This window comes from Balaenoptera borealis (assembly GCF_965194805.1).
Source record: "Balaenoptera borealis genome assembly, chromosome: 15".
Classification (NCBI taxonomy): domain Eukaryota; kingdom Metazoa; phylum Chordata; class Mammalia; order Artiodactyla; family Balaenopteridae; genus Balaenoptera; species Balaenoptera borealis.
Window position 1 is genome coordinate 26,758,480 of NC_138871.1, and position 16,191 is coordinate 26,774,670.

Sequence of the window (16,191 nt, forward strand, 5' to 3'; positions counted from 1 at the left end):
CAAAAGACATAAACAGATAATTCAAAAAATATTTTTAAATGGTCCTTAAATATATAAAAATATGCTCAACTTTACTCATAATTAGAAAAATGAAAACTAAGACTACACCAACATACCATCTCCCACCTTTAGATCAACAAAAGCTAAAAAGTATGACAACACATTCTGTTGGTGAAGCTACATTTCCATTCATTGCTGGTAGAAGGCACAGTGGTACAACACATTTGGAGGGGAATTTGGCAGTATCTAACAAAACTACTTAGGCATTTACGTTTGACTCACCATTCCCACTTCTAAGAATCCAATACCCTGAAGATATACCTCTAACAATATAAAAATGCATACATATATACAGGATTACAAAGCTGTTATACAGTCTTTCTAGATTTTTATTTTTGATGTTTAGGATATGTTTTAGGACTTTCTTCAGTTTCTGTGCCTTTTTTTTTTTTTTTTTTAACATTTCCTTACTCTACCTAACTCCCCAATAAGTCTTATATTCTTTCTTGGTTCCTCCTACTTTTGTTTTCACCTCAGAGTAGATCTCTCAGCTCGCTTGGGCATTAAAGAGACAAAATTCCTTGGTCTAGTTCTCAGGGCCTCACCAACAGATTTAATGCCTTCCTAGCCCCACTTCCTCCTTTTCCTAAATAACCATTTCCCTACTCTCCTTCCCCACCTCGGTGCCTATGAAAACACTTCTTCCCAGTCCACTTTTCTAATTTGCGTTGCAATTTACATTAAATGCTTTTTGTTTATAGAATATGTAAATTAGTTTGTGCAGGAAAAGAAGGCTTTTAAAATACCTTCTATGTCTAGTGTTTCCCAGGTCAAACTATGCTTTAGATGTTGGTAAATCTCAATCAGTAGTAATCAACCCCTTTTGCAGGTGGGTTGCATTTTTTCCTCAGTAAAATGAAAATAGAGCTAATTGAGACCCACAGATAAAATATTTTTTCTTACACCTTGAATCATATACTTTATTTAAGAGAAAAATGTCACCAGAAAAAGAAGAAAGAAATGGCACTGGCATTTAGTAACTAAAATGTTCGTGTGTAGACAGCTGGGAGGCAGCTTTCTAATCTTTCATCCATTATAGTTGCATGATGCTTTAAAGTCTACAAAGTGCTTTCAGGTGTCATCATTTCATACTCAAATGAACACTAAGCCTAGGTATTATTATCATTCCCACTTTACAGATGAAGAAATTGAGCTTAGAGAGATGAAGTGACTGGTCTAAGGTCACAGAGCAAGTTAGGAGCAGAAGGGCTAAGATTAGTTTATTCTGTGCAGTGCAGCACTTACTGAGCTCCTGTTGTATTCCAGACACTGTGCTAGTGCTGAGGGTGCAGAGGTGGATAAGGTGCTACATCTGGTATCCACAGGCATAGAGACACCCTTCATAACCAGGACCCTCTTTACTGCACCTGCAGGATCTCCTTTCTATTTGGGCTAGCCAGGGCAGGGCAAGTCAGGCATCTCAAAGCAGGATTGGATGGGAATTCCCTGGTGGTCCAGTGGTTAACACTCTGCACTTCCACTGCAGGGGGCCCGGGTTGAATCACTGGTCAGGAAATAAGAAGCCATGCAGCTCGGCCAAAAATTAAAAAAAAATAAGCAAGATTGGATGGCGGGGAATATTGTCCACTCCTTGTCACAGGGTGTTGCTCCCACGGCTCCAGATGTGTGGGGATGCAGTGCAGCTTCTCCCTTAGAGAAGTCCCTACCACCAATCACAGGCTTCTTCACCTTAGAGACACACAGGCCTGAGAAAAAGCAATTCTGAGAAGATTACTTTCCCAGCCAAAGTAATTGCTCTGGAAACATTTTCTTTCCTAATTCATCTTCTTACTAAGGGCTGAAATATTTGGAATTAGGTTGGGACATGTCTCAGAGCTAGAGGTTCCACAGGTCCCTATTTTGTCTCTAATAATGTAAATCATCCATCGTGAATCATTAGTATTTCATTCTTTAGTTAACAGTCAAGCCTTTTTTTTTTTTAGCCCACCTTAGGCTGCACCAGCTTGACCCTCCATCATAAAACTCTCTGGGTAGCTGACTAGGGCTGGAAAAGAGGCATGTCCACTACAAGCTGAGGGATCTCTGCTTGTGTTCTGCTCATGGGACTCCCAGATTCCTCTCCCATCTTTCCACCACTGCCCACTACCACCACAGAACAGGAAAGCATGTGTGGGAGGCCTGGGTTGAGACATGGGCATCCCACACAAGCCTATAGTTCGGCACACCTTCAAACAAATATTTTTAAAATACTAATTCAACAATTGTTTAGGAGCCAAAGGCTACAAAGAGGAAGAGAAAGGAAAGGAGTACTGGTTCTGTTCTGCCCAGTCCTGCACACTTCCCTAAGCAGAGCCAAAGCCTTGCAGTAATGGAACCCACCCTTCTTAGAAATAGGTGTAGTGACTACCTGTTGTTCCATGAGTGTGTTCCTTTGTGGGGGTCTCATCCTTCACCCCAGCAGTTTGTGCCAGTCCTCCCTTCCTCCCTTCTGCTTTAGCCTTCTTGCTATTCCTCCAATATACCAAGCTCGTGCTCACTTCAAGACCTTTGACCTTGCTGATTCCTTTATAAGGAACAATCTTCCCACAGATGTTTTCATGAATCAGTCCTTCACTTGGTTCAAGTCTCTGCTCAACTATTACCTTCTGAGAGCATACTTCTTCCCTGGCCAGCCAAGATAAAGGTTCACACACACACACACACACACACACACACACACTTATCCTGATTTATTTTTCTTCATAGTTACCTATTATTATCTGTAATTGTTTTCTGTTTTATTTGTTTATTTTCTGTTCTCCCACTAGAATGGTAAACCATGAAAGCAGAGAATTTGTCTTTTTCTTTGTTGACACCAAGCAGTGCCTAGCTCATAGAAGGCACTAAATAAATAATTATTTGAATGACAAATTAAATGAATGAATAAGTGAATGAATGAATGAATGAATGGCAACAGTACTCTCCTGGGAGGGTATAGTTCTGGGAAATAAATTTTCTCTATCTCATTACACTTCTACTGATGTTTTAACCCCTCTTATAGACTGGGGCCCTAGGAAGATGATCACCACTTGGTCAGTCCTGTGCTCACTTCTCTGCAGAGGACACGCTGCCTTAACCCCCACTACCCCTGCCACCTCCTTTCAAGGGGCTTCTCCTTTTTCCCAGGGTCCAATCATTACCACCACAAATGAGGCATATGAGCTCCGAAAGACAAGCTAGACTGCCCCTAACATTTTGAGCTGTTGGAGACTATCCCCTTGCAGTTATTGATTTAAAGACAGTGGTTGAATGACCTGCACAGTTGTTCCTGAGCAAACTTTGTCTGCTCTGATTTCTTATCCTAGTTGTTAACATCCTGAAGCCACTCCTGTGTTCACAGAGTAGACAGCACTGATTGTAAACTGACCCAGGAAGGCTAAGGTACCATGATTATATAGTTTCTGTAGTGGTTCTTGACATTTTTGGGGTCACAGAGCTCTTCTGAGAATCTGATAAAAGCTAAGGTCCTATCCCCCTCCTCCACCCCTCCAAAATACACCTATACACATATAGACAAAATTGTATACAATTTCAGGGGTTCCCAGAACCCCTGAAGCCCATCCATAACACCCAAGGATGGGTGACATGATGGTCATTTAGAAAGAAATAGGTTTGCCCTATAGGTCAAGACCTTTGTGGGACTGGGGAGGATGTGCAGGACTGGCCAGGAGCATCGTTATCCTGGGCTTCTACTTTAGACATTCTATGTCAAGAGAGAAATATAGCCATTATACACGTAAGTGTGTGTTAAAGTGTTAAATTCTCCCATTTTAAACACATTTCAATTTTGTAACCCTATTTTAGGGTTGACTTCTGAGAAGGATTGCTTTAGGCATTACCTTACTACCTTTAGGCTTTCTTAGTCTTTCCCATTATTGTGCCTCTTCCAGAAAAGCTTAGCTCAGTGAAGGATGTCACTGCTCATGGCCACAGGGAGGCAGGGTAAGTCCGAAAACTGAATGTGAATGCCAGCTGCAGCTAGACTGCAACAGACTAGGCCTTCCTCGCTTGTCAGGAGCACCCAGACACTCAGAGCTGCCACCTTCACTCCAGTAACCTTTCTAATTCATAACAGTGTGACCAGTCCCTGCTAGCCAGTCAATATGGAAGCTGTTCTTCAACGTCTGAGAAGTCTCCTTCCCATTCCCCAGGTTTAGTACATTTAGTTATATTTGTGAGGAACACAGGACCAGGTGTTGATGTTCTTACGTATGTTGGTGGCAGGGAGAAAGTCACCGAGATAAGTGATTGGAAAAAAAAGAATTTTAAAAAAGGAAAGCACATTCTTTTCCTATAAGAGCAAATCATTTTGTTGATGAGAGAGAAGGAAGAAAATGCCATTTGTTAGACCTACTGCATGCCATTCATGCAGGTAATCATCTCACTTCTTATGCCTCCTATAACTATGAAATAGGTTGTGCTATCCACACTTTGCCCAAAGTCACGTAGCTAAGAACTTTCAAGCCACAATTCAAACCCTTGTCTTTCCACTACATTCCACCACATTTCATTAACTCAAAAAAAGTTAAGAAAACCCTTCAAGAGAAACAAAGTAACAAGTATAATTAGTATTGCCGTATGGAGTCCACAGACACCCAGGAGGTACTGATTAAAGCCAATAGGGAGGATATAATTAAGCATAACTTCTTGGACAAAGTCAGTTCTGAGTTGGAATCTGGAGGAGCTGCAGGCCATGGATTGACAAGAGTAATAAAAGCACTAAGGAAGGAAGTCACGTGACAGGGAGACTAGCTCAGTTGAAGCAGAAGAGTTACAGGAAAAAGTAATGAGAGCTGAGGAGGAGGGAGCAATTGTTTAACTCAACAGGCATTTGCTAATCTTCAGCTCTCTGCAAGCTGCTGAGCTGGGGGGTGGAGGGGTGGGGATGTTGATAGGTTCTCAACAGGTAGAGAAGAGGAGGAATGTATTGATATGAGCCATACAGAGTAAGGGAAGAATGGGGGTTTTGAGGAATAATGAGTAGTAACAAGTGGTACAGAATGAGTGAAGGGGGGCTTCCCTGGTGGTGCAGTGGTTGAGAGTCTGCCTGCCAGTGCAGGGGACACAGGTTCGAGCCCTGGTCTGGGAAGATCCCACATGCCACGGAGCAACTGGGCCCGTGAGCCATAATTACTGAGCCTGCGCGTCTGGAGCCTGTGCTCCGCAACAGGAGAGGCCGCGACAGTGAGAGGCCCGCGCACCGCGATGAAGAGTGGCCCCCGCTTGCCGCAACTAGAGAAAGCCCTCGCACAGAAACGAAGACCCAACACAGCCATAAATAAATAAAAATTAAAAAAAAAAAAAAAAGAGTGAGTGAAGGGAATAAAAATGACAGCAGGAAGGCAGTATGTGCTCTTTAGGAAAGGAAGGATCTGATGAAACTATGTTTTAGAAAAATTAACTGGTAGTAAGAAGTACCAGAGGGGAAAGAATGGAGTTTGACGGGACAGCTAAGAGGCTACTGCCATAATCCAGGCACAAGGAAATGACTGCCTGGACCAGTGACAGAGAATACGGAAAAGAAGTTCTCTCTCTAAAGTGTTCTGGTTTACACATTAGTCTTTAGCTTGGATAATGTGACTGTTTCTGAGAAGGTCCCCTCAGATCTGAAGCATAGCACCTCTATGGCGATTACCTGAGAACTTTTTCAGAGGAAGAAGCTCTGCTCTGTGGCTCTTCCAAGAACCTGTAGGTTAAGAAGTTGGAAAGAGCTCTCATACCATATACAAAAATAAACTCAAAATGGATTAAAGGCTTAAATGTAAGACATGAGACCGTAAAACTTCCAGAAGAAAATATAGGCAGTAAGCTCTTTGACATCAATCTTAGCAATATTTTTTTGAATATGTCTCCTCAGGCAAGGGAAACAAAGCAAAAATAACAAACGGGACTACGACAAACTGAAAAGCTTTTGCACAGTGAAGGGAACTATCGACAAAATGAAAAGGCAGCCCACTGAATGGGAGAAGATACTTGCAAACGATATATCTGAAAAAGGGTTAATATCCAAAATATACAATGAACCTATACAACTCAACATCAAAAAACGAACAACCCGGGGCTTCCCTGGTGGCACAGTGGTTAAGAATCCGTCTGCCAATGCAGGGGAGACGAGCTCGAGCCCTGGTCCGGGAAGATCCCGCATGCCATGGAGCAACTAACCACGTGCACCAAAACTGAGCCTGCACTCTAGAGCCCGCGAGCCACAACTACTGAAGCGCGTGTGCCTAGAACCCCTGTGCCGCAACAAGAGAAGCCACCTAGATGAGAAGCCCGTGCACCGCAACGAAGAGTAGCCCCCGCTCACCAAAACTAGAGAAAGCCCATGCACAGCAATGAAGACCCAACACAGCCAAAAATAAATAAATTAAATAAATAAATTTTTTTAAAAAACAAAAAAATGAACAACCCAATTTAAAAATGGGTAAGGGACCTAGATAGACATTTTTTCAAAGAAGACATACAGAAGGTCAACAGGCACATGAAAAGATGCTCAGCATCACTAATCATCAGGGAAATGCAAATCAACATCACAATCACTTCACACCTGTCAGAATGGCTATTATCAAAAAGACAGCAAATAATAAATGTTGACAAGGATGTGGCGAAAAGGGAACCCTCATGCACTGTTAGTGGGAATGTAAATTGGTGCAGCTACTATGGAAAACAGTATGGAGTTTCCTCAAAAAATTAAAAATAGAACTACCATATGATCCATCAGTTCCACTCCTGTGTGCTTATTCAAAGAAAAAACACTAATTTGAAAAGATATATGCACCCCTATGTTCATTGTAGCACTATTTACAGTAGCCTAGGTATGGAAGAAACCTAAGTGCCCATCAATAGATGAATGGATAAAGAAGATGTGGTATATATACACAATGGAATATTACTCAGCCATAGAAAAAAAAGAATGAAATCTTACCATTTGCAACAACATGGATGGACCTAGAGGGTATTATTCTAAGTGAAATAAGTCAGACAGAGAAAGACAAATACTGTCAGATTTCACTTATATGTGTAATCTAAAAAACAAAACAAATGAACAAACATAACTAAACAGAAACAGAGTCATAGATATAGAGAACAAACAGGTGGTTGCTGTAGGGGAGGAGAGTAGGGAGAGCAGAGAAATAGCTGAGGGAGGGTAAGAGGTACAAACTTTCAATTACAAAATAAATGAGTCACAGGTATGAAATGTACAGTGTGGGGAATATAGTCAATAATTATATAATATCTTTGTATGATGACAGTTGGTAACTAGACTTACCGTGACGTTCATTTGGGGATGTATAGAAATATCAAATCACTATGTTGTGTACCAGGACCTAACATAGTGTTGTAAGTCAATTACACTTCAAAAACCAACAAACTCATAGAAAAAGAGATCAGATTTGTGGTTACCGGAGGCAGGAGGTGGGGGAGGGTGAATTGAATTAAGGTGGTCAAAAGGTACAAAATTCCAATTATAAGATAAATAAGTAAGGTACAACATAATAAATATAATTAACACTGCTGTATATCATATATGGAAGTTGTTATAGAGTAAATCCTAAGAGTTCTCATTACAAGGAAAAATTTTTTTGTATTTCTTTAATTTTGTATTTATGAGATGATAGATGTTCACTAAACTTATTGTGGTAATCATTTCATGATGTGCATAAGCCAAGTCATCATACTGTACACCTTAAACTTACACAGTGCTATATGTCGATTATATCTCAATAAAACTGGAAGAGAAAAAAGAAGTTGGAACGAACTTTAGCAACATTGATGGAGTGTCTGCAGGGAAGATTGGCATTTTCCTTCACAGAGGCAACATGTTTCAGGCCTGGTTCTTCAGCTTTACAGAATCAGAAAGTTGATTTTATCAACATCCTCTCAGAGATAGAGTCACCTTATCAAGCTCAAGACTAAAGTATTAGCCAGAATATTTTAGAGGAAGAACCATAACCACTATAATCACCAAGAAGAGCAGAAACTTGACAAACACATCCTGCCATCGGGATGCCTCACTGAGCCAGCACACCCTCTCCTCTGAGCCACGCTTGGATGATGGCTGCCAGCATCTGCTGCTGTTGCTCCCTTCCTCTGTGCTCCATTTCTGGCCAACCCTCTCCCCTTCTAATGGACACATTCATTCTTTGGATAAGCCAGTACCATCCATAGGCTCTAGCCAAATCTTTCTCTGGTCTGTAAGCCATTCTCCTTTTTTTAAATTTATTTATTCTTTTTATGGTTTTTATTTATTTATTTAATTTATTTTTGGCTGCGTTGGGTCTTCGTTGCTGTGCTCGGGCTTTCTCTCCAGTTGTGGCGAGCGGGGACTACTTCTCCTTGCAGTATGTGGGCTTTAGGCACGTGGGCTTCAGTAGTTGCACACAGGCTTCAGTAGTTGTGGCATGCGGGCTCAGTAGTTATGGCGCACGGGCTTAGTTGCTCCACGACATGTGGGATCTTCCCAGACCAGGGCTCGAACCCATGTCCCCTGCATTGGCAGGCGGATTCTTAACCACTGTACCACCAGGGAAATCCCCATTCTCCTTTTTAAGGTGACTGTTTTTCATCGACCTCATCACTCTGTATTGATTTTATTGTTTAATTATTTGAGGAAACGCCTGTTGTTCTTATTTCCAGATTCTCAACTTTGCTATTGTCCCCATGTACTGCCCATGGTAGGAATTTCTAATCTTCAACCCTTTCCCTGGGGAGAAAAAAACACTTATTTGTCTTATCCAAAATTCTGTTGTTTGAACTTGAAGCAATATTATCCTCTCTACTTTTTGAAATCCTTTGTTCAATTTCATTTATTTAGTTCTATATCTGCCTCCTTATGCTTTAATAACCATTTTGCCTCTCTGAAGAGAAGCTGTTCAGTCATTTCCATACTTCTTACTCAAGTTGAAGTCCAGGCTCAGAAAAATTACTTCTTGTTTTGCCTATGACACAATAAGTTCCACATTATTAAAAAGAATGTTTCTCTTCACTCATGAGGAATGTTTCTTTGACAATGACTTCATATTTATCACTGTAGTACCTGAAAACGTAGTAGAGCAGATGAGATTTTAAGGAGAAATGGTCAAGAATAATGTTGCTTTATAAACTCCTTAAGGCAAAGAATATCATATACCTTTGTATATTATTTCATCTTCTATGTAGTACATAATTAATATTATTGCTTGATGCAATGAATGAAATAGCTAGTAAGCTAATGAACCCTCATAACAATCCACAGAAGATGGCAGAGGTTTTTTTTTTTAAGTGAAAGCGACTTTATTTAGAGAGATACACATTCCATAGGCAGAATGTGGTCCATCACAGAGGGCGAGAGCAGCCGATGGTACAGTTTTAATTATACTGGTCAAAGAGAAATGCATTTGGTGCCCCTTTTCAGCCACAGAATAAGTCGATAAATATAACATGAAGTCACTTAAGTCTCACCACACTTTCCCTGCGTGGGTGCCAATACGTTGGACTGAAGCCCTTTGTTTCCTGTGGAGAGTCTGCCACCTCTGCAGACTTGTCCTCAGGAATGTCGTTCTAGAAATAAACCAGCTTTCTCCTTGGGGTCCATGAGTCACACATAGAAGTTAATTCATTGGAGCAACTGGCTTTTCTTAGGCCCTTTGTAAAAGTATTTCAGAGAGTCCCTCATGGTGAGGCAAAAAAAAGTCAGGTTCCTCTTCAGTTTCTTTCCAGCTCTTGTCTCATTTCCTCTCTCAGTGCTTCCTCCATCACCTTATACTTGGCTTTTACTGACAAACTTTACCTCCAGACCTAGATCCCAATTCCTGAGCTAGTGTTGTCTAAAGAAGGAAGTAGACCATCAAAGTCTCATTACCCCACCTACCTAGTCTCATTCATTCAGATTTGGAATCAAATCACACTCCACCAGACCATCCCTGTCTTCTTGGCTGCTAATCACACTTGTGAGATATAGTATGTCAATGGCAAACTTGTATAATCTGTGTCAGAAGGTGGAGCTCAGGAATTCATCTTTTTTTCTTTTAGTCTTTTTTAAATTTATTTTTTTATAGCAGAGGTAATAACTGAATACATTTTCACTGTGAAACAACAACATAAAACTGAAGTCCCCCTTGTTAACTAAGTATTTAACTTGCATTGCTATATTATTTTTGGCTGTTCTTGTATTCTAGACTTTTTAAAAATATTCAATACAAGAAATACATGAATACAATAAAATACAAACAGTATAGAAGTATGAATAATAAAAAGTGAATGTATCTCAGAACTCTACCCCATTTCCTGTCCGCTATCAACAGTTTGATAATAGCCTTCCAGAGCTTTGTAAGAGGCATTTCCATACATATGTATGCACTTAGGCTAACAGTTTTATTTTTATATAAATGGGTCCATACCATACATCTGTTCTAGAACTTTCTTTATTCACTTACTATCTCCTAGCTTTCCATGTCAGTACATTTAGCTTTTACTTTGTTAACAGCTGTATAATACTCCACAGTCTGTGCCATAATTTATTTAAACATTCCCCTATTGATGGGCATTTGAATTGCTTCCTGTTTGGGGTTTTGATTGTTTGTTATCGCAACAGTGCTGTACTGAACATCTTTGCATATGTTTCTTTGTGTACTGTCCAAGAACGTCTCTAGGCTAGATATCTAGAGGTGGAATTGATGGATCCAAAAATGGGTGCATTTAATATTTTATATTTTTCAAAATTTGTAATTAAAGAATTAAACACTTTAACCACTGTTTCCCTTTCTTCTGCAGAGAGTTCTATCCTGGGAACTGATATTGACCTTCAGACTATAGACAATGATGTTGTCAGCATGGAGATTTTCTTCAAAGCCTGGCTGCATAACAATGGAACAGACCAAGAACATGTCCACCTTCTTCTTCCTTCACGGAGTTTCAGCAGCATTTCCAGAGCCAGAGATAATCCAAGTACACAACCCCCAAAAAACATATTATATAGATAATAATTATCCTAGTCTAGGATTAGGACTCTAGATTGGAAAGTCATCAGAATACAGAGTAGCTGAGGTTTAGGGATTGGAGGAGGATTGGATGATGCTCTCCATGTAAGCATGAGGAGTAAGAAAAGAATTTCTAAAAAGTAACCACCACAGTTAGAAAATTGAGCCTGATTAAGCCCAGACAGCAAGAGCCAGATAGTTTCAGTATAAAGACTTAAACACCTCAATAACAGGGCATCAGCTACACTACATAAGAGCACAATGAATCATATGTTTTCTCAAGTTTTCATTTTTGATGCAGCAGATATTATTGACATTGTAATTTCAGGTAAGCTGGTACCTTGACAATATCAATAGGGCCTGTGAGGAGAGGAAAAGAACCAAAATTAAATGATTAAATAAAGGTCTTCTCAATAGGGAGACACCAAACTGAGGGGAACTAAAGCAACTACAGAGGCAAGCCCCAGGGAATACAACTAGTGGCCCTAGACCATGTTCACAAAGTATGTTCTGGCAATTGTGGAAACCAAGAGGTCAAACCAGTGTTCCAGGCATGTCAGCAAGGTCCTGGATATTGTTCTGGCTGGCAGTGTTACTTAATTCAGGTCCCACTAGATTGTAGGGATAAAGCCATTTCTAGTCTCCATCCCCTTTGAAACTTGGCCTAGGACCTGAGTGGCAGGGCCTGCAAATGGACCCATCAGTATAGTCAGCCACAGCTCCAAAGGGAACAGACTAAATTTTGTCTTCCCCTTTAGGGGTGGGAGCTCAATGAGAAAAATGGGTACAGACTTCCATCCCCAAAGGGGAGGACACACGTTGGTCCTTTCTTTCTGGGGATAGCCACTGGGTTCTTAATCTCCCTCCCCCTCCCCCACATTTCAATCTAGGGCCTGGGATGCCTTTAACAACTTACCTTGATTTTACTGTCTTTCTTTTGTGTGTAAAATCTTCTTCCCAGGACCTCCATTCCACGAACTTTGTCCGAGACTAACAGTACCAATTGCTCACTTCTTATCTATTTTCCCCAAGCACTATGTTAACTCCTTTCATTGCATTATTCCCTTTCACCTTCATAACAACAACATGGTGCAGGTACTATTACCATATGTCATTGAATCTAAGATGCTGTCCATTATAAGATACACCATTATTTTATATACCACTGAGAAAGAAAAACAATGCCAATTAAATGTGACACGTTGCTTTTTTATCACTTAGAAATATTATTTTATTCTTACTGAGAGAGTTCTTTTAGATTAGAGTAGTAAGTAAGGGTTAAGAGTGCCTGTCTGGTCGATGGTGATTGCAAGACATATATAGAGCTGTTAGTAAGTGAAAAAAAATGTGTCTTAAAATGAATAAATATAATGTTATCCCTGTTTTACAGATGAGAAAACTGAGACAGAGAAATTAAACATTTCTGCACAGAAAATTAATAGTCAAGCCAGAATTTGAAGCCAGGCAACTCCAGATCCCATTCTTAACCCTTAGGATTAGAAATCTATATTTTATACATTTGACTACTCTCAGCCTAGAGGACATTCATCAGACTCAAGTCTATCACTTCCAGAGCCTGGGCCCTTACCTACTATGCAACCTGCCTCATGCTGGGCAATTTTGAGCAAAGGGGCTGCCTCGTGCTGGGCACATCTCTCATTAGGAGGGCTGGGGCCATCCAAAGCCAGGAGCTCCTACAACCAGCCTTTCTTCTACTGTTGCATGGCATTTGCCCATGGTAGTGTTGAGAATTTCTCTGCTTTGCCCTCCCTTGTTCCATGGCTTTCAGCACCAGGGTCAGAGCCAGAATGTTTATCTCCATCTGCAATTATTTTTTGGAAACCACAGGTCTTCAGGATGGGTGGTAGAACTTAGATCCAGACTCTTCTGCTGAGGAGGTCTTCACTGGAATCCAGATGCTCAGGCATAAGTTGGAATGAGGTCCAGAGAAAGTAGGCCTCCTCTGGGGTGGGTGTGACCCACATGAGAGTTTAAACAAGCACAATAAATACCATATCATAGTTATCCATTGTTTACAAAACTGATGCATTGCTCCATATGTAGATTTCTGGAAATGTGGTTCCCTACAAAAAAATAAAACAAAACAAAACAAAAACACTGAGCTCTCCTACTATAGAATCTTTTGAGGACTGCTCCTCAGATGTTCACTTTGACTCCTCCTTACAAGGTTCTCCACCCAACACCACCTGCTTCTGTAGCTGCCTCGGGCCCTTCACCCACTCTCTAGGTGCTTCCCTCAGAGGCCTCTTTCTCACAGTGCATAGTCTACCTCAGCTGAGTGTCTTTTCCCATATCTTGGGTTTGGGGGTCTGCCACCTCTGCACCTGAGTCTGAGTGGTGAGAAGCATACCTGGTTCTAGACTCTAGCCCTGGTAAAACATTTTTCCCGGCTTTGGAACATTGCTGAGACAACAATTCCAGTAGTTTTCATGCCTGGCTACAGTAAGAATCACATGAGGAACTTTTTAAAATACCAATATCAGCTCCATCCCCAGAGATCCCAATTTCATTGGTGTGAGGTAGGGTCCAGACATCAGTACCATTTGCAAGTTCACTAGGTGATTCTTACTGCAACCAGAGTTGAGAACCTAAGCCAGATGAGCACAGCCATCTAGTCCTAAAGCCCAGGGACCCAACAATGGAGCAGTCAGGCACAGAGGAAACGAGGGGAAGCTGGAGTCCTAGGCAAAGTCCCTCCTACACTTCCTGGGCTCTAGGACACACCTGGCCAAGAGCTGTCTCACCCAGAACTGATGTCTAGGTCTGATTGCTAGGCCCAGGAGGGCCAGCTAGATCTGACATCTATTCTGGCATCCTATTTTTTCTACATTATTTCTACTTTCATTTTTACCTCATGTTGCAGTACCTACAGTCATTTCATAAATCACTGACATCAACTACTAGCCTTCTCACAAGTACGCAGCACTCATATATTCATAGTTCGTTAACAGTATTTAAACCCGATATACATTTTATTTAAAACCTTCATAATATCAAGGATTCAAATCTAGTGCAACAGAACATTGTACACTGTGACATGTGAATGTACCTGCTGGAGCAAAAGCTTAATACAGAAGCAGATGAATAACCCATACACAGTTAGTTGAAGCCCCCTCAGAACTGTTGTCTGGTGCCACAATCATGTTCCAAGGCCCAGAAGGTTCTATTCACTTGGGGAATTAAAAACTAAACTATTTCTGGAACTTATTCCTCTCCCTCCCTCGAATGTCCCTAGAAGAGCTCACAGAGAAGCAGTAGCTGTCAGCTGACTGCCTGACTTCTGCTTTCCTGTTCTTCCTTCATCGGACCTGCAGTCTTGCCAAAGCTTAGCCACAGGGAAGCAGGAGGGGCAAAATTTCTTTCTGTGATTGCCAAAAGGCCCTGCATATTTCAGTGTTAGCCGCCTCCTCCGCAGAGGACACACGTTCCTCTCAGACTCGATCACAAGCCAGATCTCTCACTATGAGGCAACTGCTCAGCCAGCCCAGAAGTAAAATAAGAAAAAAATCATGCCACACCCAGAAAATAAGTTACCTGTTGTGTAGAGCAATACTGTTCCAGACTTGCTCTGCCTTCCCAAACCAACTGTACTTTCCTCTGTCCACTCCCTGGCCTCCTCCCAACCCTTACTTGCCGGGTGGAGGTGGAATTGGGTGGCAGATGTTCTCTCTTAATCGTATAGCCTGAAGTAACTTGTGACAAACAATCCCTCCCCCAATGCCGTTTTTATTGTAGTGTGCCTGAAATGTGATCTCCAAGAGCGACTTCTCAGCCCATCCCTGCTCCCTGGAACAGCTGATGGCTCCTTGAGAATGGATGACCCCAAAGGAGACTTCAGTACCCTCTACCAGATGGTTTCCCAGTCATCAGCCTCTCGTTACAAGCTCCGGGTGATCAAGTATGGCCCAAGAGAACCTCTCCCGTCCATGCAAATATTTATTCTTGTTGGTTCCACAGCTAGGAAGAACAGAGATAAAGGGCATCCCCAAGTGTCAGGCAGCAGGGAGTCAGTTCCAAAGCAGCAACTACAGGTATGGGCATGAAAGAGTAAGGTCAGGCTGCTTAGTATGTGGAGATGAATGAGGAGATTGTGGAAGATGTGCCTCAGTAGGATATTCTGAAGTCTGGATGAGGACTGGAAATCCAGATAGCCTCTGAGAATGCAGAGGGAAAAAAAAAAAAAAAAAGATCAGCAGAATGATGTTTATCCATTCAGTAAATGTTTATTGAATACCATCGTGACAGAGATCTGACCTTCAAGGAGCAAGTGACGCATAGGATCTACCCCACCTTCCCATTTCTTTAAGTGCTAGAATTCCCGTTTCCAGAAGAATCAGTTCCAGGGTGGAATTAGCAATGATGGCAAAGGCCACTTTTACTGCTTCCTAGTCCCTATCGCGGCACCCAGGTACAGTTATCTGCGTGAGCTCGTCCACGGATTTGTGACCACGGGTGCTGCTGGGGAGCCCTCTTAAACGCACCCGCTCCTTAAATGTGTCTTCTGTCAGCACCTTGCCAGGGAAGAACTAGGCCTGGGATGCACATGTTTAGCACACTATTGTGTAATGTGGTCGCTGCAGCAGGAGTGGGACAGAATGAGCTCAGGAGAGGAAATATCCATCAGAGTCTTGAGGCCTCATGATGGCTGCTCCATTCATTGATTAACAGGCTTTGAGACTCTGCTGTGTACCACATACCCTGATAGGTGCTAGCCATACTAAGGTGAATAATTCACAGGCCCTAACCTAAAGGATTTCACAATAAGGTCTTATACTTTAGCTAAATTTAAGTGGATCTGCCTCGAGGCTCTGGATATCTCTGAGGAGACCTTCACTGCCATTGTCTCTTCCCAGGGCTCTAAAATCCACTGGGGTCTGCGAATCACTGACATATGGACTCCCCTTCATCCTCAGACCCACAAGCTGTTGGCAGCTGGAATGGGATGAGCTGGAAACAAATCAGCAGCATTTCCATGCTTTGTGTCACAGCCTACTGGTGAGTACCCATGTCACCCAGTGAAGAAGAGGAAGAGTGTTAAAGTACCCAACACAGAGAAGCAGCTAATTAATCCTGCCCTGATCCCAAACCTGTCCCAGTCTTCCAGAGGACAGGGAAAAACTGGACATACTCTGAAATGTGGATTAAATATGAC

At 41.8% G+C, this 16,191-nt stretch overlaps 1 protein-coding gene across 7 annotated transcripts in view; it reads left to right on the top strand.

Annotated features, from left to right (window-relative positions):
• Positions 1-16,191, top strand: part of M1AP (meiosis 1 associated protein) — a 92,326-nt gene that overhangs the window by 56,588 nt on the left and 19,547 nt on the right. For 6 of the 7 annotated variants that reach the window (XM_082356987.1, XM_082356988.1, XM_082356982.1 and 3 more), the window contains 3 exons: positions 10,813-10,986; positions 14,775-14,937; positions 15,893-16,034. In XM_082356987.1, the coding sequence (XP_082213113.1) occupies positions 10,813-10,986; positions 14,775-14,937; positions 15,893-16,034 (479 nt within the window). The remainder of the gene's footprint in view (positions 1-10,812; positions 10,987-14,774; positions 14,938-15,892; positions 16,035-16,191) is intronic. The other variant, XM_082356984.1, reaches the window with a different exon arrangement.